The sequence below is a fragment of the Stegostoma tigrinum genome, chromosome 13 (genome assembly GCF_030684315.1).
Source record: "Stegostoma tigrinum isolate sSteTig4 chromosome 13, sSteTig4.hap1, whole genome shotgun sequence".
In the NCBI taxonomy this organism is placed as follows: Eukaryota; Metazoa; Chordata; class Chondrichthyes; order Orectolobiformes; family Stegostomatidae; genus Stegostoma; species Stegostoma tigrinum.
The window spans coordinates 48,428,687-48,452,966 of NC_081366.1; the positions used below are offsets into that span (position 1 = coordinate 48,428,687).

At 41.0% G+C, this 24,280-nt stretch overlaps 1 protein-coding gene across 10 annotated transcripts in view; it reads left to right on the plus strand.

The window, feature by feature from the left end:
* arhgef37 (Rho guanine nucleotide exchange factor (GEF) 37) overlaps positions 1-24,280 on the plus strand; it is a 411,845-nt gene that overhangs the window by 356,394 nt on the left and 31,171 nt on the right. For all 10 annotated transcript variants that reach the window (XM_048543924.2, XM_048543923.2, XM_048543921.2 and 7 more), the window contains 3 exons: positions 8,970-9,074; positions 15,899-16,012; positions 16,105-16,434. In XM_048543924.2, the coding sequence (XP_048399881.1) occupies positions 8,970-9,074; positions 15,899-16,012; positions 16,105-16,434 (549 nt within the window). The remainder of the gene's footprint in view (positions 1-8,969; positions 9,075-15,898; positions 16,013-16,104; positions 16,435-24,280) is intronic.

Consider the following 24,280-nt stretch of genomic DNA (forward strand, 5'->3'; position numbering starts at 1 on the left):
CTTGAGAAACTGCTGAAGGGAGATAACACATATTATTCCATGAGTCAAACAAATGTCCACCAACCCAGGACATGGCCAAGAAGAGGAAACGGCTGGTGTCAGCATCAAGGCTACTGCAAATAAGAGACCATCTGTTTCAATTAGAAATGATTACCTAATCCAGAAATTCAGGATGCGACAACGAGGAAAATACTTACTTAAACAGAGCAGGTTTCATCCTGGAAGGACATTCAGGAGATTAAGTATGCTTCTGAAAAGGCAATGGAACAATAATAATGATTACAAGGTACATCATCTTTTGTAAAGAACACCTGAGGGATAAAATAGATCTTTCAGTGGAAAAATTATCTACAAAATTAGAATGAGGGTCAAAAGCTCTCTAGCAAAATGCCCACACTTCTTTCAAATACAAACAGAATGTGTTCTCAGAAAATTGTGAAACGTCCAAGCTGCTGCATTTGTGAAGTTAGAGATTTGGGGAGATGGGATAGTGATAAATGTAATATGATTATATACATGATTATACAAATTGGTTAACAATGGGAAATGCACTGGTGGGAGATATATAACATAATAGTTCTGAATGGATTAATGTTTATGTTATATTTGGTCCATCCATTTTACTGAAGTCACACGTTGTCTGTAGTTGGGGATGTGCAGTTCTACGTTAGTTGTAGGGTGGAGCAGATGTACCTGTACCAGCTTCCCTAAGGTTCTAGTAATTATGCCTGAAGTAATGTAGTTGTTCGTATTACTATTATGCAATAACCTTTTTATTGTCAAAGAACCAACGCTTCTTCTGTAGAAGAGTTCTGAAGAAGGGTCACTGGACCCAAATGTTAACTCTGATTTCTCTCCACCGATGCTGGAAGACCTGCTGAGATTTTCCAGCAATTTCTGTTTTGTTTCAGATTACCAGCATCAGCAGTTCTTTCTGCATTCTCCTCTTCTGTAGATACTGTGCAGCGGTGTTCCTTTATCACTCATCACAGGAAATTTCAAAGACAAAGCAAAGACAAATGAGGATTGGTGACAGCAAACTATTTCGAAATAACCTTTACCCAGTAATGCATACCAGCAGAAGTAGCAAACATTACAAAGTACCAAGAGTGGTCATCTGAGAAAAAAAACACTCATCATTTTAATTAGAATGGGACAATGAACAAACAACATTCCAGAATAAAATCTGTGTACAGGACAATACCTTAATCTACAAGAGCAAACATGGCAACATTAAAAAGAAAAGTATGGATAAGCCAAAGACATTGACTTCGACGTGCTCTTGATCAGTTCTTAAATATTCTGCTGAAAATTTACTGTCAATTTATCGCATTATATTTTGAGACCAGTGTATGATTGTGTATTGTGTTGTGTTCTCCTAATTTTATCCCAATTAAGATTTTTACGTATACAACCTATTTAATTATGTTTCAGAAGTTTTGCAGATAGAAATGAATAGAATGATATTTGATTCTTAACAGTTATTGGTTAAGTGAACCCTGCTGAATGTAGTAAGTAATTCATGTTAAACCCGCTTTATTTAAACATAACTTTACCTTGATGACTGTTGAAAACATTCCTCTTAACCAGCTGCAAATAGATTGGCAACACTTTTGTTTGAGGTGGAAAAGAAACAATGAAATGTACACGTCAATGTCTTTTACTGACAAGGAAGCTCACTTTCAAGATCATTTTGATAAAGCACTCAGGCTTTGCACTTAGTCCTAACCTGGACCAATTGCAATGAAGTTGACATCGGATTTCCTATCCTGTGAATCTCATCATTATTTGATCTGGATATTCTTATAGGGTAGAGTTTATACTGCCTGGGTTATCACCATACTCTCACAGATTTTAACTTGTGATGACAAATCATTTTACAGTCCTTCTTGGGAGTAGAGCATCAACCTTAATATTCGTTAGTTTTCCTGTAGGTTAGAAGAGTTTCATTATAAATGCAAGCTACACGTTCATGTTTGGCCTAAATCTGGAGGTTGACTCATTTCTCCCTCTTTCCCATCAAATTCTACCAGGAAAAATCTTAATTCTTTTTGTCATTATGTCCTTATTCAGCTTTCCCTTAAATGCATCAATGCTATTCATTTCAACTACTCCTTGGAAGTTCCGTATTTAATAATTCCCTCCTCAATTTTATTTTGAATTTATGAGTGACTCTGTTATATTTATGATGCCTAGTTGATGTCTGTTGCAAGGAGACCAAACTTCTCAATGTTTACTCACAATTTACCCCTTCCACAATTTGAAGATCGCTATCAGGTCAATGGAGCTTTCGACTTCCTAGAGAAAAAGTAATTGAGTCTTCCTTCCTTGTTCCAGCATCATCTTCACACGTCATTTTTATACTTCCTTCAATGCAATTAAATCCTTCTTATGATCTGTAATATAGAATACAAAAGCCAAACATAAATAGGTTTTGATCACTGCCAAATCCCAGAATGAAATCCGGCTTGAAAATCAAAATATGAAACATAAGCACACAAGGATGCAGATTTGGTTATAACTACAAAACAGACGTTTATTGCACAAAATAGAAATAAACTAAACCAAAACAAGCATCTAATAGTAACACAGTTTGAAAGATTTCAAACACATGGTAAAACACAATCCCATCTACTCCTATGCTTTAAAACTACTCAAAATCCAGAGAAAATTTTGTGGCCTAACCAATCTGAAGGTCTGACTTAACTTTACTTCTAATTTCTCTCCTATGAATTGTGAAGTCTTTTTCCTGGAATCCTGACATAACTATAACTTAGATTTTCCCAATGTTTTAATAACTAATACAGATTGCTAGCTAAACAGTATTCGTTGAAAGTTTTTGAACAACCGTTTTTCTAGGAGAGACTGTACTTGCATTTGAATTTAGGTTTCTTCAAACTGAACCCAAAAACTTTTGGATTACATTTGACAAAAAAGATCGTAGATTCTGCTAAACCGAAAGGTTATTTTTTTTCTCTTTCTCTCCTATCATAACACTGCACAATATAAACAAAACCTCTATTAACACTCCTGCACGTTTTGCAATAACCTGTAACCTGAAATATAAAATTATTTAAAATGTATTAAAATAATATAAAATAATGGTTCCAGAAAGATTGACCCAGTTATTTTTTAAATGTTTTCACAAAAATAAACCAATATCCATATGCCCTTAGTTAAAGTTGAAACTTTACAAAATTCAATATTACCTATATAAATGAGTCACCTTTCAAAACAATTTAAAGGGAGTTTGCTGGAAGGGCAAACAGAGATAATTTCATCAAAATCTATACTTTCAGTATAAGGTGGAGAAGGAAGATAATAACAGATAATGAAAGAAAAATACAAATAATCAATAAAAACAGAAAGACAAGAAAATAAAGGCCGAATATTGAGTCCCAATGGGAGCCATTAAACTAGTGTCCAGGAAGAGATGAAACTATTCAGTGCTCCATGAAATGAAAGTTGAGATTTACTAACTTCCCATCCTCAAATTCTTATGGCTTGGCAGTTTTCCAAGAACCCAGTGTGAAATGCTACCTGTACGAATGTCAGTCACATTTTGGATCAAAGCAGGCTCCAACTAGAGAATTAAAAAAACCTCTTTGACAATAAGCTAAGGATGTCAATAAGCTAAGGGTGCCATGAGGTCAACACACTTAGGAGATAGAGAGAGAAGACTGGGGTAGTAGACAATGGGAACCAGCGTAGATTTCCCTGTGTGGTCCAGACAAATAGAGGAGTCACAATGGTTTTTCCACACAGATCTTGTGTAACGATTACAGTCAGGCACCATTGATTTCTTTGGGACTTGATCAACAAAATTAAAGTGAGACACAATTGCTTTCAGTAGTGGACCTTTCCACCTGCTCAAAAGAATAGGTCAAAATGAAAGATAACAAAGTGTGGGGCTGGATGAACACAGCAGGCCAAGCAGCATCTCAGGAGCACAAAAGCTGACGTTTTGGGCCTAGACCCTACATCAGAGAGGGGGATGGGGAGAGGGTTCTGAAATAAATAGGGAGAGAGGGGGAGGCGGACTGAAGATGGATAGAGGAGAAGATAGGTGGAGAGGAGAGTATAGGTGGGGAGGTAGGGAGGGGATAGGTCAGTCCAGGGAAGACAGACAGGTCAAGGAGGTGGGATGAGGTTAGTCAGTAGGAAATGGAGGTGTGGCTTGGGGTGGGAGGAAGGGATGGGTGAGAGGAAGAACAGGTTAGGGAGGCAGAGACAGGCTGGGCTGGTTTTGGGATGCAGTGGGGGGAGGGGAGATTTTGAAGCTGGTGAAGTCCACATTGATATCATTGGGCTGCAGGGTTCCGAAGCAGAATATGAGTTGCAGTTCCTGCACCTTCGGTTGGCATCATTATGGCACTGCAGGAGGCCCATGATGGACATGTCATCTAAGGAATGGGAGGGGGAGTTAAAATGGTTCGCGACTGGGAGGTGCAGTTGTTTATTGCGAACCGAGCGGAGGTGTTCTGCAAAGTGGTCCTCAAGCCTCCGCTTGGTTTCCCCAATGTAGAGGAATCCACACCGGGTACAGGGGATACAGTATACTACATTGGCAGATGTGCAGGTGAACATCTGCTTAATATGGAAAGTCATCTTGGGGCCTGGGATGGGAGTGAGGGAGGAGGTGTGGGGCAAGTGTAGCACTTCCTGCGGTTGCAGGGGAAGGTGCCAGGTGTGGTGGGGTTGGTGGGGAGTGTGGAGCGGACAAGGGAGTCACGGAGAGAGTGGTCTCTCCAGAAGGCAGACAAGGATGAGGATGGAAAAATGTCTTGGGTGGTGGGGTCGGATTCTAGATGGCGCAAGTGTCGGAGGATGATGTGTTGTATCCGGAGGTTGGTGGGGTGGTATGTGAGGACGAGGGGGATTCTCTTAGGGTGGTTATTGCAGCAGCGGGGTCTGAGGGATGTGTTGCGGGAAATGCAGGAGACACGGTCAAGGGCGTTCTCGATCACTGCAGGGGGAAAGTTGCGGTCCTTGAAGAACGCGGACATCTGCGATGTGCGGGAGTGGAATGCCCCATCCTGGGAGCAGATGCGGCGGAGGCAAAGGAATTGGGAATAGGGGATGGAATTTTTGCAGGGGGGTGGGTGGGAGGAGGTGTATTCTAGGTAGCTGTGGGAGTCGGTGGGCTTGAAGTGGACATGGGTTTCTAGCTGGTTGCCTGAGATGGAGACAGAGAGGTCCAGGAAGGTGAGGGATGTGTTGGAGATGGCCCAGGTGAACTTGAGTTTGGGGTGGAAGGTGTTGGTGAAATGGATGAATTATTCGAGCTCCTCTTGGGAGCAAGGGGCGGTGCCAATACAGTCATCAATGTAACGGAGGAAGAGGTGGGGTTTGGGGCCTGTGTAGGTGCGGAAGAGGGACTGTTCCATGTAACCTGCAAAGAGGCAGACACAGCTTGGGCCCATGTGGGTACCCATGGCCACCCCCTTTGTCTGTAGGAAGTGGGAGGAATTGAAAGCGAAGTTGTTTAGGGTGAGGAGGAGTTCAGCTAGACGGATGACGGTGTCGGTGGAGGGGGTCTGGTCAATCCTCTTGCTACCAAAAGGAGCTCGAACAGTTCATCACAAGCGTCAAAATCTCCCCCTCCCCCACTGCATCCCAAAGCCATCCCAGCTCGCCCCGCCTCCCTAATCTGTTCTTCCTCTCACCTATCCCCTCCTTCCACCTCAAGCTGCACCTCCATTTCCCACCTACTAACCTCATCCCGTCTCCTTGACCTGTCCGTCCTCTCCGGACTGACCTATCCCCTCCCCACCTCCCCACCTATACTCTCCTCTCTACCTATCTTCTCCTCTATCCATCTTCAGCCCACCTCCCCACCTCTCCCTATTTATTTCAGAACCCTCTCCCCATCCCCCTCTCTGATGAAGGGTCTAGGCCTGAAATGTCAGCTTTTGTGCTCCTGAGATGCTGCTTGGCCTGCAGTGTTCATCCAGCCCCACATTTTGTCATCTTGGATCTCCAGCATCTGCAGTTCCCATTATCTCAGGTCACAATTAAACCCTGATGGGAGAGGTCAAGTTGGTGACTTTGGTGGGCAAATTATTGGAAAGGGGTCTGAGAGATAGGATGTATATGATTCGTGATAGCATGGATTTGTGAGGGGTAGATCATACCTCACAAACCTTGTAGAATTCTTCGTAGAGGTGCCCAAACACGTGGATGAAGGTAAAGCAGCGGATGTGGTATACAGGGATTTAAGTAAGGTGTTTGATAAGATTCCCCGTGGTAGGATCATGCAGAAGATAAGGAGGCCTGGGATAGGGAGAAATGTGGCGGATTGGGTTCAGAATTGGCTGATCCTTAGAAGACAAAGGGGTGGTAGTGGAAGGAAAATATTCAACATGGTGCTCAGTTACGAGTGGTGTACCACAAGGATCTGTTCTGGGTCCTCTTCTATTTGTGATTTTTTGTAAATGATTTGGATGAAGGAGTGGATGGGCGGATTAGTAAGTTAGCAGACGATATGAAGATGGGTCGAGTTGTGGAAGTGCGGAGGGCTGTTCTAGGTTACAAAGGGACATTGATAGGATTCAGAGCTAGGCTGAGAAGTGGCAGATGGGGTTCAACCCTAAAAAGTGTGAGGTGATTCATTTTGGAAGGACAAACTTGAAAGCAGAATGCGGGGTTAACAGAAAGATTCTTGGCAGTGTGGAGGACAGAGGGATCTTGGGGATCTGGGAGCTCACAGTTCCCTGAAAGTTGCCAGCCAGGTGGATAGCGTTGTTAAGAAGGCGTATGGTGTGTTAGCTTTCATTAATAGAGGAATTGAGTTCAAGAGCCATGAAGTTATGCTCCAGCTGTAAAAAGCCTGTTTCGGCCACATCTGGAGTATTGTGTCCAGTTCTGGTCACCTCATTACAGGAAAGATGTGGAAGCATTGGAAAAGGTACAGAGGAGATTTACCAGGATGTTGCCTGGAATGGATGGAAGGCCTTATGAGGAAAGGTTGAGAGAGCTAGGGCTTTTTTATTTAGAACAATGAAGAATGAGAGGTGACTTGATAGAGGTGTAAAAAATTATCAGAGGTATAGTTAGAGTGGATAGCCAGAGACTTTTTCCTCGGGTGGAGGTAGCTATTATGAGGAGGCATAGTTTTAAAGTGAGTGGAGGTAGATATAGGGGAGACATCAGAAATGGATTCTTTACTTAGATAGCGGTTGGGTCGTGGAATGCATTGCCGGAGAGGGTAGCGGAGTCGGCCTCATTAGGGGCATGTAAATGGCTAGGATTAGGGCAAAAGTTTGTCACAACATCGTGGGCCAAAAGGCCTGTACTGTTCTGTGTTCAATGTTCTATCGTATGTGGCTTCAGCCTACTTAACTGCTCCTAGGCAGGGTTTACAGAATACTGAATGGCCTGGACAGAGTGGATGTAGGGAAGATGTTTCCATTGGTAGGAGAGACTATGACCCGAGGGCACAGCTTTAGAGTAAAGGGAAGACTTTTTAGAACAGAGATAAGGAGAAACATCTTTAGCTAGAGAGTGGTGAATCTATGGAATTCAGTGCCACAGAAGCCTATGGAGGCCAGGTCATTGGGTATATTTAAGAAGCAGAAGATAGGCTCTTGATTGTCAATGGGATCAAGGGTTATCAGGAGAAAGCAGGAGAATTGGGTCGAGGAACTTATCAGCCATGATTGAATGGTGGAGCAGACTTGATGGGCTGAATGGCCTAATTTCTGCTCCTATGTCTTATGGTCTTATGGTTAAAAATCAAGTTTTGAGGCAAGTAAAGGAGAAATAGATAATAGGAAAATACATTTTAACTTTTGTGTGAATAAATTTCTAAACAGGTCAATTAGTCGCTCTCCAGTAAATGTCACAGCGTTGACATTGCTTCTGAGCTGTTGTCCTTCATCCTCCACAGACAATGGAATTTTGTCCCGTTTACCTTAAAGATTGAGTTGAGACAAACTTCATGCGACAACTTGCAGTAACTCACCTAATTTGGTATTTTGCGATAGGGCTAGGTGTTAAAGCCTATATTTCCCCTGCATATGGTGAGTAGATGAAAATGAAGGGCTGTCATCAGTTTGGTAGATGGAAAGCTTCATGTCAGAAAGCAATTTTTGCCATTGAGGGCGTCAAACTGCAGCAAAGCATAATTGTGACATCATCTGATGGTCCTACAACTTCAGCAAAATTGGAACCTTATCTAAAATATTCCTTTTTTGTCCCAGATCAGCATAGCAATTATGACATCTCTATTGTTGATCCTTGTGAGATTAACCAGTTTAGCACAAACTAGCAACAGTATTTAAAACCTCCCCAGTTTAAAGTGTTCATGTGGTCTACAAATATACAAATGATGAACAGGAAAAACACTTTGCATGAATCAGATTGGCAGGACCAATCACAATACTTTGCCTATATCTCAAGATAATGCCCTCTACACTCTCCAAAAATCATGTAATCTCTTAGGGAAGGGAAATTTAGAGACGTTAGAAAATTCCACACCAAACCCATACACATACAAAGTTAAACCAGCAGATCATTTTGGTTTCAATTATTCTATTCATTACCATCTGTTGATTGATGTGATCTCAGCCCTCAGAAGGGCAGAGTTAAAAGGTTTGCCTTGAAACTTACACTGGGATCTTTTGATGTCACAGCATTCCTGATTGTTATGGGCTAATGAGCCTTTCTCTTTCTGGCAGACATTTGTCCCATCCTAGATTAGCAGTGGCACATCGTGGAGGAATGAAGTGCAAGAGTTGTGTTTCTATTTTTGATTATACTATTTCCCTTTCACACACAAGACAACATTAAAATAAAAGCATTCGAGATTAAGATTTATTTATGCAATGGTGGCTGTGATGGCAGTAAGTGATGGAGCACTGTTGGGATCAATCACTCAATTAATTGGATGCTCCAAGTTGTTTGGTAGTTCTTAATGTGAAACAAATAAGTTTTACATTTTCACAAAGGCTCTTTCCTTATGTTACTAGGTAAAAGACAAAGATTACGATGATTCAGTGAAACTTTTCTACATAATTGAAAAAAATGTTACAACACTGAAGAAAAACACAGAAAGCTTCATAACAAATATGGAGGTAATGCAGCATAATCTGTTATACTTTATAGCTTTCTTTTACTTCTGTTTTAGATCTTTGATACTTCTATTCCCTTATAATTTAGAGATTGCATTTTATTTTGCTTGTCCTTATTTTGCTTTGCTGTTTGAGTTTTTATTTGTGTCTATTTACTTTCCCGTTCTTTTAAAATTAATTTTTCATTCACTTTTGAACATTTACAGATGAGCATAAATGTGTTAGAAGAATTCATTACACAACTAAGAATTCAGGCACTGCCTCAGTTGCCAGAAAGCTTTAGATAATTGGGTCTTGTTACTTGTACAGCTAATTTTACTTCACCCATCAACAGCTCTCATCATTATGCGGGCGTGTAAGAACAAATATGGTGGGCTGATTGTGTCTATCAAGTCAATATGATGCATCTACTGTGTGGGAGAAGCGAGCTTTCATGTTTTCCATTTTTGTGTGTTAGTTTGCTTCTAATTTTCAGCCTAGATTGATAGCTAGCAGCTGAGTGAAAAATGAAGTCAAACATGCAAGTCTCTCCCAGTCAGTATACACCTTATCCATCAGCAAGTCATCAACTGACCTTGTATGACACAAGTAAATTTGCCCCTAATGCCACCAATTCAAGCTGTAGAGAAACTTGGAAGTGGTTTAGTACCCATAGATGCAGTGAGCTAACCAACTGTCATGTAGATCTACGTTCATGAAACAAATTGTCAGCTATGGGCAAATAACTTGACTGTTCTGTGGATACTTGGGAGAGTTGAAGGCTAAGGGAGTAAAACCTGACAAACATTGGAGTGGAGCCTAATGACAGACAAATTTTTAAATACATCATCTTTTAAGCAACTCCTGCAACTAAAACAGTGCCAAACATAGTGGTTTACATCCTTTTGGCCTCACCTGGAAAAGTCAAGAGGTGATTTCCCTGATATTTGGAAACCCAGGGCCTCCAGAAATCTTTTCCAAGCAGGCACCCTGGACCTCCAACTTTACTGCAGAGCATTAACACAACACACTGCGGAGCATTAACACAACACAGTTGTTAGCAGTTACAGTAATAAGCCCAACTTGATTGGTGTTGAGAACATGTGCTGCTGGCTGTCTCGAGATATGAAAAAGACAATTAGATCACACTAGTCATCTACTGTTCACTTCAAGTAGGCAGCTCTTGACAATTGACAGGATGCAGAGCTGGGCAAAGAAGTGGCAGATGGAAGTCAACCCAGAAAAGTGTGAAGTGATTCATTTTGGAAGGTCAAATTTGAATACAGGATTAATGGCAGGATTCTTGACGTGGAGGAACAGAGGGATCTTGGGGTCCACGTCCATGGATCCCTCAAAGTTGCTATCCAAGCTGATAGGGTGTTAAGAACGCGTATGTAGTGTTGGTTTTCATTGGCAGGGGAATTAAGTTTAAGAGCTGTGAGGTTATGCTGCAGATCTATAAAACCCTGGTTAGGCCACACTTGGAATATCGTGTTCAGTTCTGGTCCCCTCATTATAGGAAGAATGTGCAAGCTTTAGAGAGGGCACAGAGGAGATTTACCAGAATGCTGCCTGGACTGGAGAGCAGCTCTTATGAGGAAAGATGGAGGAAGCTAGGACTTCTTTCATTGGAGTGAAGAAGGATGAGAGGTGACTTGATGGAGGTGTACAAGATGATGAGAGGCATAGATAGAGTGGAGAGCCAGAGACTTTTTCCCAGGGCGGAAATGCCTGTTACGACTGGGCATAATTTTAAGGTGATTGGAGGAAGGTACAGGGGAGATGGTAGAGGTAGGTTCTTTGCACAAAGAGTGTTGGGCATGTGGAATGTGCTGTCGGCAGTGGTAGTGGAGTCAGATACATTGGGGACATCTAAGTGACTCTTGGATAGGCACATGGATGATAGAAAAATGTAGGGTATGCAGGATCTTAGAGTTGGATAATAGTTCGGCACAACATCGTGGGCTGAAGGGCCTGTGTTGTGCTGTACTGTTCTATGTTCTCTGTTCATCACAGCCCATCTGCTCCATTCAGTGCTTGGGACCTTAGATTAACAACTGGATTCGTTCCCTTGACCAGGAAAACAAATGAAACAAATGAAAAAAGATGCCAACTCCTCAACTGACAAGTTGGAACATCAAGACTATGTGCACAAGACTGACTGATCATTCATGACTGATAAGAGATATTTTTAACAAGGAAACTCTGAATGCATGAAGAGCTGTTTAGGGGAATGTCTGCCATACTGCTAGGTATCCTGCTAAAAATTACTGGTTACAATTCTTTTAATACAGATAAGCCAGGAGTATGTATGAAAAAATCAAAAAGGCAACAGGTTCATCAGCAAATAACATATTTCTGCTGAAAATAAAGGAAGGCTAAGTTATCACTTGAATAGCTCAAGCAAGGGAAACTGGATCTCATTGCAGCATTTGCACAGTATCTTTGTTCCAGGAAATGCATAATGCAAAGAAGGTCACCATGTATAGGAACAAGAGTGACTTCAGGAACTGGATATCAAGATATCTTTCTGTTTGGTTTTATGGGGAGTGGTTTGAATACAGTTTTTAGCTAGACCCATCCACCCTGAATTCTATTGTTATTTTGGAACTGGAAATCTGTAAATGATCTTCTCTACCTAACAGCTGTAAGGAAATTGACATAAACAAAAAAGATCACTATATATTGTCCTTATCACTTGCATCAAACTCTCCATACAGAAATCCTTGTTTCTGACCAATCCTGTAATTGCTGTATTTATATGACAGGTCCAATTCAGTTTCATATCATAGGCAACCCCAGGATGTCTCCCAGTGGGGAATTCAGAAATGACAATACCATTGAACATCAAGGGGAGATGGTTGGAGTTGTTTTTGTTGAAAGTTCTCATTACCTGGCACTTGTGCAAAACAAATGTTACTTGCCACTTATCAGCCCAAACCGGAATGTTGACCGGGTTTTGGTGCATATGAGCTCTTCAGTATCTGAACAATCACAAATGATACTGAACATTGTGTAATCATCAGTAAAAATACCTACTCTTAACTTTAACTGTTTCATTAATCATATTCCATCATAAAGAGGTATGTCTTGGATATTTACCTAGGAAACACCTGCAGTGATGTCCAGAACTGGGATGGTTGACTTCCAACAATCACAGTCATCTTCAGTTGTGCTACATATGCATCCAACCATTGAGTATTTCCCCCGACTCCCTTGACTCCAGTTTTATTGGCGCTCCTTGATGCCATGCTCAGTCAAATGCTGCCTTGTTGTTGGGGCAATCAGTCTTGCCCCATATCTAGAGTTCAGCTGTTTTGTCCATGTTTGGACCAAAGCCAGGATGAGGTCAGGAGCTGACTGACCCTGGCCGTATCCAAACTGAGCTTTGATGAGCAGATTATTGTAAGCAAAAGCTGGTTGATAGCACAGTTATCAATCTCTTCCATCACTTTGCTGATTTTTGGGACTGCCAACACTGTCAAGGACCTGTCCAAATAAAAACATGTGGAACTGAAAAAAAAGTGCTAGGTATTTCAAAATTCCTGATGACATAAGCCAGTAGCAAACTTGACTTGCATGACTGATTTCCCCAACTGCCATTTTCAAAATGGGATGTCGAAGAAGTCAGCATTTTAATGAAGATTTAAAGCTGCTTATTGAGTGGAAATGCCTACTGGGGTGAGGGGCTGGCGGTTAATTTTTAACAAAATTGACCATCTTGGCACAGATTTTGCCTCACCACAACCCCAAGCCTACCACTGTACTGTGGGTAAAATTAGTTTGCAACAGAGAACATGTTGAAATACAGAAAATGACCATAATACTGGTTATGTAGAAAAAAAAAGTAGACATGCTCAGACACCAGAACAGACAAATTGAAGTTAGGTAAAATGAGAGGTGAAAAATATCAACAAATTACAATATTCTTTAGGTATTTATTTATAAATACTGCTGGGATGCTTACGACTTTATTATGGTTTTATTTCATTATTATATCCTTGTTAGTCCAATGAAGCACAGCCACTGGATAGATATTTGGAGCCAGCACACTTAAAGTAAATAGTTGTATTGCTTAAATATATGAATTACATACACATTAGTTTTCCACCAATAACATATGGATCTTATGATTTTTTGCCAGTAAGATTGTCAGTTTGTTTAACCATATATTTTTGTGAATAATATAAAATGGAACATTTATCTAGAAGATATAAATCATTCTATTTGAAAAGAACTTATTCGTAATAGGAAATGTAACTACCAAATCCTACATATATCTGAGGAAGTTGTGTATCTTCTAATTCCATTATCATAATCACAAATTTAGAAGTCACTTTTGACATATGATAGCCTCAACTAAAATGTTCCATTCCTGCGGTAGCCTTTACAAAATGAATATTCACCATTTGATGCTAAAATTCTGAAATTTGTTTCAGCCTTGAAAAACTAATTTTGTTTTTCACTTTGTTTCATGTGCTTTTGTCTATTTTGAGGGGTTTAGGTTAGGGAAGGGGCACAGGGTAATTTACAGAAAAAAAACTATTTAGGAGTAATACTTATAAGAATATTGTTGCAATGCTGCACAAAAGTATGCACCTACATTGTTTAAATTATCTCTCTATGCCACATACACCACAACTGCTGGTTTATATAGCTGAGAAGGAAATCTTGGAAAAGGTACTGCCAATAATCGATTTTTATCAAGGATACACTTATTGAGAGTGGGGGAATTACAAATACTTTGATCCTGCCTCCATTCTGAGGGAACCCACCTGCCCTATTTACATTGTCAATGAGGTGGGTATGGGCAATAGATAGGCCCATCACTTCTACAGACCGAATCAAACGGGCAACAGTGGTGGGCAGATGAGAAGAGCAGTTGATTAGAAGGCGCACTTATGTTTACTGAGATATTAACCCAGTTGTAATGATCACTGTATAGTCTGCCATCTCTCATCCTCATGCCTCTCATATCTCATACCCAGTCCAATCTCCACTGCCCCCCTCCAAGGCTGTTCACATCCGCGATGTGCCTTCCATTCTTCCAACGCAATATTTTGTATTATCTATTATGTTCAGAAACAGTGGAGCCATTGGCAAGTCTTTGTAAGTCTCATGAAACTGACAGCATAAGTTGGGAATTGAGGAGTTCTTTTCAAAAGAACTGCTCATTTTTCAACCTCATAAAAATGTCAAGCACATGTAGCTATTTGTAGTGTCATTGACAAGAAAGTTTTAATCCACTTCACTCCTCTTAATCTTACATAAATAAACATGCAGACATTGTAAAACCTCTTCAAGAAAAGAACAAGTTATTACAATGTAATATAGATGTCAGCTAAATTAATTTAGCAATCCACATGCTCATTCAAGCATTCATAATGAGGGCATCTGGCAAAACAGATGTTTGACTATCAGTTCAAACTGCTTCTGAAGGCCTTGTGACGAATTTTGGGTCAAGTTTCAAGGATGGCTAATAAATTTAGCCTTTGAGGCAATGCTGGCATAGCTTGCAGGAGAGTAACAGTTTTGTTTGATTGAAATTGTAATTACTATATACTGTGATAATGGGAACTGCAGATGCTGTAGAATCCAAGATAACAAAGTGTGGGGCTGGATGAACACAGCAGGCCGAGCAGCATCTCAGGAGCACAAAAGCTGACGTTTCAGGCCTAGACCCTTCATCAGTCTAGGCCCGAAACGTCAGCTTTTGTGCTCCAGAAATGCTGCTTGGCCTGCTGTGTTCATCCAGCCCCACACTTTGTTATCTGATTACTATATACTAATTTGATCTTCAAACATGGGTTTATCTAATGTCTGTGTGTTTATTTAAATAACATTAGAAGGATTGAAGCATAATAGCTGTGTGTAATTTCCAGCTTTATGAAAAGTAAGAATGGCAATGTTTCTCAAAAGGAGTGGCTGTTTGGCTTTTTTACTTTAATATTGACTTGAGACTAGGGAAACCTGGTTCATGACTTCTCCAAGGTTTGAAAAACAGTATCTCTGGACAAACTCCATCAAAATTGTATAGAGACATGGTGAGGGGAAGTGTTGAAATCACCACTACCATGATGAAGCTGGCAAAAATGGGATAATTGTATACCGGCTTGCTACCTGCACCTTTACCCCTGTGCTGGCACAAATTGCTAGAAACAGAATCCCAGAATTGTGTTTCACACAATATTTTTAAAGGCCTTCTGATTTTTTTCAAGTTCCACAATAATCCAGACTTAGCCAGGTTTGGAACTTACTCTGACATTATATCATGTATAAAATGGTATCTAAAGACTGATACAAGGATCAATTGAATGAAATATTTACATGTAAAACAAACATTAATTCATCACTTAAAATCATCTAGAGTAAGGCTGAGAACTGTGACAATACAGGAACATTAAAATTAAACATATGGCAAAATGTACATGATCAGGTAATATACAAACTCAGAGGTATTGCTTTTAAAAGAGGCTATGAGTTCATTGAAGGATTGATTTTTGTTTTTACTGGTGGCACTGATTTTGACCTTTCATTTTTGGCATCGCTTTGTCAGACATGTCTTCATCCTGAGTTAGAAGTAGGATCTTAAAGGAAAAAAATCTATTTGAGTCCTGTATCCAATTTCTGGAAAATCAAAGTTAAATTTAAGGTTTCAAGATGAACGAACAGTTACTGCACAAAAAAATAGTTGGCCTTATATAAACTTAGCATGCTTTATAAAGCTGATATGATATATTTGCTAAGTATATTAATGCTTGAGAATCATGCAACCATTATACATTGAAATGCAGTTGCATCTGACACTGTTCTGCCTTATAAATGTATTGTCTCTAATTTTGGCTCAGCATTTTCAAAACTTAAGGTCTTACCATTATGTACCCAATTTGGTGGAAGAACATACTACCATCTGCTATCAAGAATTTATACAGATACTCCATCAGATGATAATTCCTGAATTTGTAAGTAAAGGCACTGTATTGACATACATTTAATAACCATTAGAGATTTAATTTTACATGTGCTTTATATTAAATGGTTTTGTTTCAAACAGAAACGAAGACTGAAATCAATCATTTATGAACCATTATGTGCCCTCTCAAATTTGTTCAGCAGCCCACAGCAACTCGTTAAAAAACATAATGATAAATTCTTAGATTATGAAAAAATTCAAGAGAAAATAAAGGAAGAAGGCAATGCATCTTACGAAGAGAAGGCTGCCGTAGAGACATACAAAGCACTGCATTCTTTATTACTTACCGAGCTCCCTAAATTTAACAGCATTGTACTACAGTTACATGCACAGATTCTTCAAGCAGTTATGACCATTCATCGTGACTTAGCCAACAATGTGCTTCAATTCATCAGCCAGCATCTGCATGAGGTAATATTTCAGCTTGCCTTGTTACTTGGATGGGAGGGATTGAATGATGAATTTAGTAACAATTTTGTATTTTTCCTGTCTGGTTACAGGATACAAATTTAGCCAAGATTCATGGAAAATAGTAGTTCTTCTGTAAAGATATTTTTATCTGACAGGGTTGCAGATCACTGAAAATGCACCAGTTTCCCTCCGTTACTTCCGTTACACTCCAAAAACATTTCCATGCTCAGGGAAGCAACAGCACTCTAGGCCATGAAATGAACATTTACAAATGTGTCATCACATTTCCAGAATTGGTTGCAGAAGATTAAGCAGGGAAGGTTTGTGTTTCATAGCTGACCCCAATGTCATCAGCACCTGGTTTACAAGTGGAATCTCTAAAGCACAGGATTTTTCTCACAGACAAAAAAAAATTTGAGACCAGGGAATTGTCTGTAAAGTCTGAAGAGGAAAGAATTTTGTATAATTGTGATGGAGATCATAGTTGAGTTGAGCGTACATCATAAATTGGCATCAGAGTGACACAATTATTATAAAGTTATGAACTGTATAGCTTAGTTCAGAAAGGACATAAGAGACATAATATGACAAAAGGTAAGAAACACTGAGACCAAACTGAGTATGTTTAGTGCACAGAAGAGAAAACCTTCCTATTGCATCTGCTCAATGGTCCAGCTGCAGAGGGGAGAAGGAAGAAGAGTGGAAGGGCAATAATGGTAGGGGATTCTTTATTTAGGGAGACAATCAGGCATTTCTGTGGCGTTCAACATGATGGCATGTTGCCTCCTTGCTGCTAGGATCTACATTATCATAGAGGAGCTACAGGAAATTCTTCTGGGAGAAGGGGATCAGCTTGAGATCATAGTCCACATTGCTACTAATGACAGGTAAGGAAGAGGGAATGGTCCTGCAATCAGAATTGATGGAACTATGTAGAAGATTAGCAAGGAGGACCTCAAAATATAGTAATCTTCAGATTATCCCCAGTGCCACATGCAGATGTGTACAGAAGTATGAAGATAAGACAAATTAATGCCTAGCTGGATACATGGTGCAGAAGGGAGGACATTGGGTTCCTGGAACTCAGCGACTGGCTGCCAGGGAAATGACACTTGTACACATCAAATGAGTTGCAGTTGGAAAAAGCTGTGACCAGGCTGTTTGTGAAACATTTGATGGTGCTGTTGAGGAGAATTTAAATTAATTCATCATGAATGTACACATGAGAGAGCTCAGAGAATAGTACCTGGGTGCATTAAATGGCAGGAGAGGCAGGCAACAGTACAGTATAGAGTAGCACATTATTTGTGGAGCAAGAGTATGTGAGAAAGGAATAAAGTTTAAATTAGGATAACACTGCATGTATGTGATTGTATAGAGTACAGTTAATAAGATTTCAGAGTAGCAGGCGCAGACTATCATTTGTAGTTTGAGTGATACTGGGAACTGCAGATGCTGGAGAATCCAAGATAATAAAATGTGAGGCTGGATGAACACAGCAGGCCGAGCAGCATCTCAGGAGCACAAAAGCTGACCTTTCGGGCCTAGGCCCTTCATCAGAGAGCTCTCTAATAAAGGGTCTAGGCCCGAAACGTCAGCTTTTGTGCTCCTGAGATGCTGCTTGGCTTGCTGTGTTCATCCAGCTCCACACTTTGTTATCTACCATTTGTAGTTTGATGGTTTTGTGATAATGAAGACCTCGTTCAAAGAAGAGCAGGATTATGTGTTAAATATTCCTGGTTACAAGGTGTTCAGAAAAGATAGGAAAGGCAAAAAAGAAGAGGTAGCTGTAGTAATTGTAATGTGGTCAGCCAGGTGGGCCTGGTATGAGTTCCCAGATTGGACCAGGCTAACAGTCCCCATCAGGATGCCCAGGTTGACAGATGTAAACAGGAATGTCAGAGATTTTGCTCACTCTGAGAGCTGGCTTTGAGGAAGTTGCAGTAGTATCAAGGGCTTTGCATATGTAAATAAAGGGTGACTTGCTTACAGGATACTAGTCACTATGGAGTTAGTTCAGCAGCATTTTTGGTAATTAGAACCTTATAGTAATGGAGAACGACCATGGGTGTTTGAAGGACAAATTTGATTTGGCTCATGCTAAGGAACAAAAGGAGTGCAATTAATTTGCTCATGTGTAATCTATAGACCACCAACCAGCAGGAAGCATGTAGAAGAACAAATGTTGGAGGAAGTTACGGAGAGAAGTAATCATTATAGACTAGTTATGATGGGGAGCTTTAACTACCTGAATATTGACTGCAATTGTAGTCATATTAAGGGAGGGGAGGGACGAGGTTCTTAGATTGTGCCCAGGAGATTTTCTTCCAGTGCTTGATCCAAAAAGAAGAGAGGCATTGCTCGACCTGGTTCTTGAAAATGAGACGGACCAAGTAGATCAAACATCAACACGGATTTTTTTTAGAAATGGTGATCTTGTAAGGTCTAGGATAAAGGCAGAGAAGGACTACAGATAAACAAGAATAAGAATCAGCAATTAGGGGAGAATCAATTTTAATGAGACAATATCAGACCTGTACTCAGTTGGTTAGCCTGAATCAAAGAGCTCCCTGAATGACAAAGAGTAGATAAAAATTAAGTGCAAGAAGAAAAAGTATGCTAATGACAGGAATTAGACTGAAAGTACAGTTGACAACCAAGCTGAATACAGGAAGTTCAGAAGGGAAGTCAGGATGAAAAAGAAGCAAAGTCTCCTTTAGATACATGAGCAGTGAAAAGAAGGCTGGGGTCAATTAGGGACAAAAAGGGGATTGGCACATGAGGGACAGCTGTGATGATAGATAAATGCTTTACATAAGTCTTTATCTATGAAATAAAGATACTGCTCATTCCAGAGTTACAGAGGAAGAAAATCAGTCACTAGAAGGGCTTAAAATTGCCACTGAGGAAATAATGGATAAAGTCTTGGTCCTTAAATATGGTAAAGCAGCGGGATCGGATGAGGTGTATTCAGGTTATTGATGGCAGTAAGAGTAGAAATTGAAATGGCACTATCAATTATCTTTCAATTTTCTCTGTATTTGGGGTGTTGCTGAGGAACTGAAGATTTATAAATATTACACCCTTGATCAAAAAAGATTGCAGTTTGACCAAGACTTTGCATCCTTGCAAGCCACTAGAGAAGTCCTGGAGAACTGGCAAGTAGCTAATGTTTTTCCTCTGTTCACGAAGGAAAATATGGATAATCCAGGAAACTGTAGACCAGTAAATCTCTCAAAGGTGTTTGGGAAGCAATTGGAGAGAATTCTTAGGGATAGGATTTACACGCATTTGGAAAAGCATGGCCAAATTACGTTCAATCAGCATGGCTTTGTGCACAGCAGGTCATGTTTTACCAATGTGATTGAATTTTGCGAGGAGATGATGAAGGTGATCAATGAGGGTAGGGCAGTGTGGATGTTGTCTACATGGATTTTAGTAAGGCTTTCAATATGGTCCCTCATAGTAGGCAGATTTAGAAGATTAAGATGCATGGAATACACGGTAATTGGCCATGTGGATTCAGAATTAGTTTCCCCATAGAAGGCAGAGGGTAGCCGTGGAAGGGTATTTTTCTGACTGGATGTCAGTGACTAGTTATGTTCCACGGGAATCCATTTGGGACCTCTGCTGTTTGTGATATATATAAATGACTTGGATGAAAATGTAGATGGGTGGGTTAGTAAGTTTGCAGATGATTCAAAGATCGATGGAGTTGTAGATAGTGTAAAAGGTTGTCAAAGAGTACAGCAGGATGTAGATCCGTTGTAGTTATGGGCAGAGAAATGGCAGACAGAGTTAAATCCAGGTAAGTGTGAGGTGCTACTAGCACCCCCCATCTCTTTAATCAGAGACAAACATGACAGAATTTGCCTCTGCGCTGGTGTAGGTGGGCAGTCTTTGGTGTCTGTGATCAGCTGCAAAATCTCGAGGGTGTTGACCACATTTGAGTAATTAGAATTTGGAAATGAGCAGCTAGCCTCAAGTCCTGCTGAATCTATGGGGATAACACAGGGACAACAAGAAAAGGAAGAGATAGAATTTGTAGTTGCTCAGGGTCTTTAACACTGAAAAACTTGATTTTACGTTATATGTTCACGTATTGTAAATTTGGGAAATATTTAGTAGTCTCATGGAAATAGGGAGGAGGTAAAACAGGGTGAGCCTGTATGGGGCCAACTAACCTATGGCATCATGCCACTAATCAATTTTACAAGATGCAAGAAGCAGGACAAATCACTGACAGATTGGTGGCAGCAGATAATTAAGTTCGTTCAACAGCCAAATGGCTTCTTTCAACAGGCTATATTTTTCTGATGTGGAGGTGCCAGCGTGGGACTGGGGTGGACACAGCCAGAAATCACACAGCACCAGATTATTGTCCAATAGGTTTATCTGAAAGCACAAACTTTCGGAGCATAGCTCCTTTGTCAGGTGAAGTGAGCAAGAAGCTTACAGAACACAGAATTTAAGGTCAAAGGGTCGCACAGCTGCTGACGATGTAATAAGATGCTGTTAAATCCTTAATCAGTTACAATTTTTAAATTGATTAATATGTATATGTAAATCCCCAAATTTCTTTCAAGTCACTGCCCTAAGAGAACTAAAGGTTTCATCATTGTGAAGAAGAGGTGACATTTTAGGTCAGACAATGCATGTTAGGTGTGAGACCTTATTTAGAATCTGTTTGTGTTTTGGTTTGGAGTCAGACTGGTTTTATTTCTAAAATAGGAATTTATGAAATACTACATTGACTGACAGTCTACGAACTGTGTGCTTTTTGAACAAAATAGAATGTATCTGCAAATGCAAATTCACCCCATTGTTTTGTATGTGTGTGCGTGTGCACGTGTGCCTGCGTGTGTGCAAGAGAGAGAGAGCACGCGCATGAGGGAGAGAGAGAATGCGTACAGGTGAGAGGGAGAGAGAGAGAGAGCGAGTGAGCTTGTGCAGGTGATGGGGAGAGAGGGAGAGGGTGCATGCATGCGTGTGAGGGAGAGAGAGATGTGCATGTATGTGAGGGAGAGAGAGAAAGAGCTCGTGCGTGCAGGTGAGAGCGGGAGAGAGACGGAGAGAGTGCGTGCATGCACATATGTGAGGGGGAAAGAGAGTGCATATGTACAAGAGTGGGAGAGAGAGTGCATACATGAGGGAGAGAGAGCGCATGCACATGTGAGAGAGAGCTCATGTGCATGTGAGAGAAAGAAAGTACGCATGTGCATGTGAGAGAGAGTGCGTGCGTGTGAGGGAGAGAGATGGATGGAGTGCTTGCATGCATATGTGTGAAGGAGAGAGAGAGTGTGTGTGTGCATGCATGCATGCAAGGGAGAGAGCGAGAGAGTGCATGTGTGCGAGAGGGAGAGAGTGCGTGTGGGTGTGCAGAGAGAAAGAGAGAATGCATGCATGCCTGCATGCGCACAACCAGAGAGGGAGAGCTTGTGTGCCTGCATGTGTGTGATGGACAGAGAGGGAGAGTGTGTGTGTGTGTGTGAGAGAGAGAGAGGCTCTGAGTGAGAGCCTGCGTGTGTGTCTGGGAGAGTACAGAGTGAGCTGAAGTCATCTGTAGTGTGACATGAACCCAAGGTCCCCATTGAGGCTGTCCTCAAGGGTACCGAACTTGGCTAACGGCCTCTGCTCAGCATCTCTGCATTATTGTCTGCCTTGCAGGACGTTTGCATGAGATCTGAGGTGAAATTCCCTTGACCGCTGAAGTGTTCCCCTACTGGGAGGGAACATCCCTGTTTAATGATTGTTGTGCAGTGTCCATTCATCTGTTGTTGTAGTGTCTGTGTGGTTTTGCCAATATACAGTGCCTCGGGGCATCCTTGCCTGCAGCATATGAGATAGACAACGTGGGCCGAGTCACATGAGTATCTGCCATGCACGTGGTGTTTGGTGTTCCCATGTGTGATGATAGTATCCTTGTTGATGATCGTACATGTCTTGCAGAGGTTCCGATGGCAGGATTGTGTGGTGTTGTGGTCGATGTTGTCCTGAAGGCTGTGTAGTTTGCTGTGAACAATGGTCTGTTTAAGGTTTGCCGATTGTTTGAAAGCAAGAAGTGGAGGCGTGCGGAAAGAAGTTTGTAAGGTGCTCATTGTCAATAATGTGTTAATGGCTGAGAAGAACATGGCGTAGTTTCTCCGCTCCCAGGAAGTACTGGACGATGAAGGGTACCCTATTGTGGTTGTCTTCTGAGGAAGTCATTCCTGTTTTTTGTTGTGGCACATTAGAACTGGCAATCAATGAGCTGAGCATTGTATCCCGTTCTTATGAGGCCGTCCTTCAACATCTTCTGGTTTCTGTTGCATTCCTCCTCACCCGATAAGATCCTGTGTATATGTAAGGCTTGTCCATAGGAGTAGGCTGTTTAATATGTTTAGAGTGGAAGATAGAGAAGTGTAGTGTCATGAGGTTATCTGTGGGCTTGCAGTAGAGTGAGGTATTACGGTGTCCATCCCTGATGGAGATGCGCGTGTCCAAGAATGAGACTGATTCTTAAGTGTAGTCCATAATAAGTCTGATGGTGGGATGAAACTTATTGATATCACCATGTGGTTTTTATTTAGTGATTCCTCACCATGAGTCCAAAGGAAGAAAATGCCATCAGTGTATCTGGTGTACAGCATGGGTCAGAAGTTCTGTGCAGCAAAGAAGTCTTGTTGAACCTGTCCATGAAAATGTTGCTATATTGGGGTGCAAATCTGGTCCCCATGGCTGTTCCATGTGTCTAGATGAAAAACTCGTTCTCAAAGGTGCAGATGTTGTGGTCGAGGATGAAGTGGATGAGTTTTAGGATGGCATTGGGAAATTAGCAGTTGGTGGTACTGAAAACTGAAAAATGCTGTTATCATGGGGGATGCTGCTGTAGAGTGCCAAAACATCCATTGCGACGAGGATTGTTCCGAGTTTGACTGGTCCATGAGTGCTGAATTTCTTGAAGAAATCTGTAGTGTTACTACAGAAGCAGGGGTCCCTTGTACAATGGGTTTCAAGATGCCCTCGGACAGAGTCCCACTGCCTGATATAATAGGATGTCCAAGTGTGTGGGCTTACACACACACACACACACACACACACACACACACACACACACACACACACACACACACACACACACATTTGTTCAAACAGCACACAGATATAGACATTTGACAATGTGGTATTTTATAAAGTCCTGCTGTAGAAATGATACCAGTCTGAGTCCAAACCAAAACACAAACAGATTCTAAACAAGGCCTCATACGTAACATGCATTATCTGACCTAAAATGTCTTCTCTTCCTTACACTGATAAAACCTTTAGTTCTCTCAGGGCAGTGACTTAAAATAAATTTGGGGATTTACAAATACATACTAATCAATTAAAACTTTTACATCGTAGGTTTGTTTAACAGATCCTCACCTTGTGACCCTTTGATCTTTTACTTATAAATTCTGCATTCTGTATGCTTCTTTCTCACTTCACCTGACAAAGAGGCTATGCTCTGAAAGCTTATGTTTTCAAATGAGCCTGTTGAACTATAACCTGGTGTTGTATGCTTTCTGGCTATATTTTCTGAACCTACGAAAAGCCCATGAGGTCAGAGTCTCACCTACTCAAACATGGCGTGATCTCAACAAGTGGTAAAGTTGTGGTGGGAGAAGTCAGCTACACTGTAAAGCTGTCTGAGGGTTGTGTCTTCAAAAGGGAAGTTGTCAAGTCTGGACGTATTGCACATAATAGGGCCAAGACAAAGTTTTGAGTTTGTAAAGGGATCTCCTAATTACAGGAGCAGAGCAAGGTTCTTGAAACTCAATCCAGTGGATAGTCTTTGATTCCTCCATGAGAGTGAGACTGGCTCAAG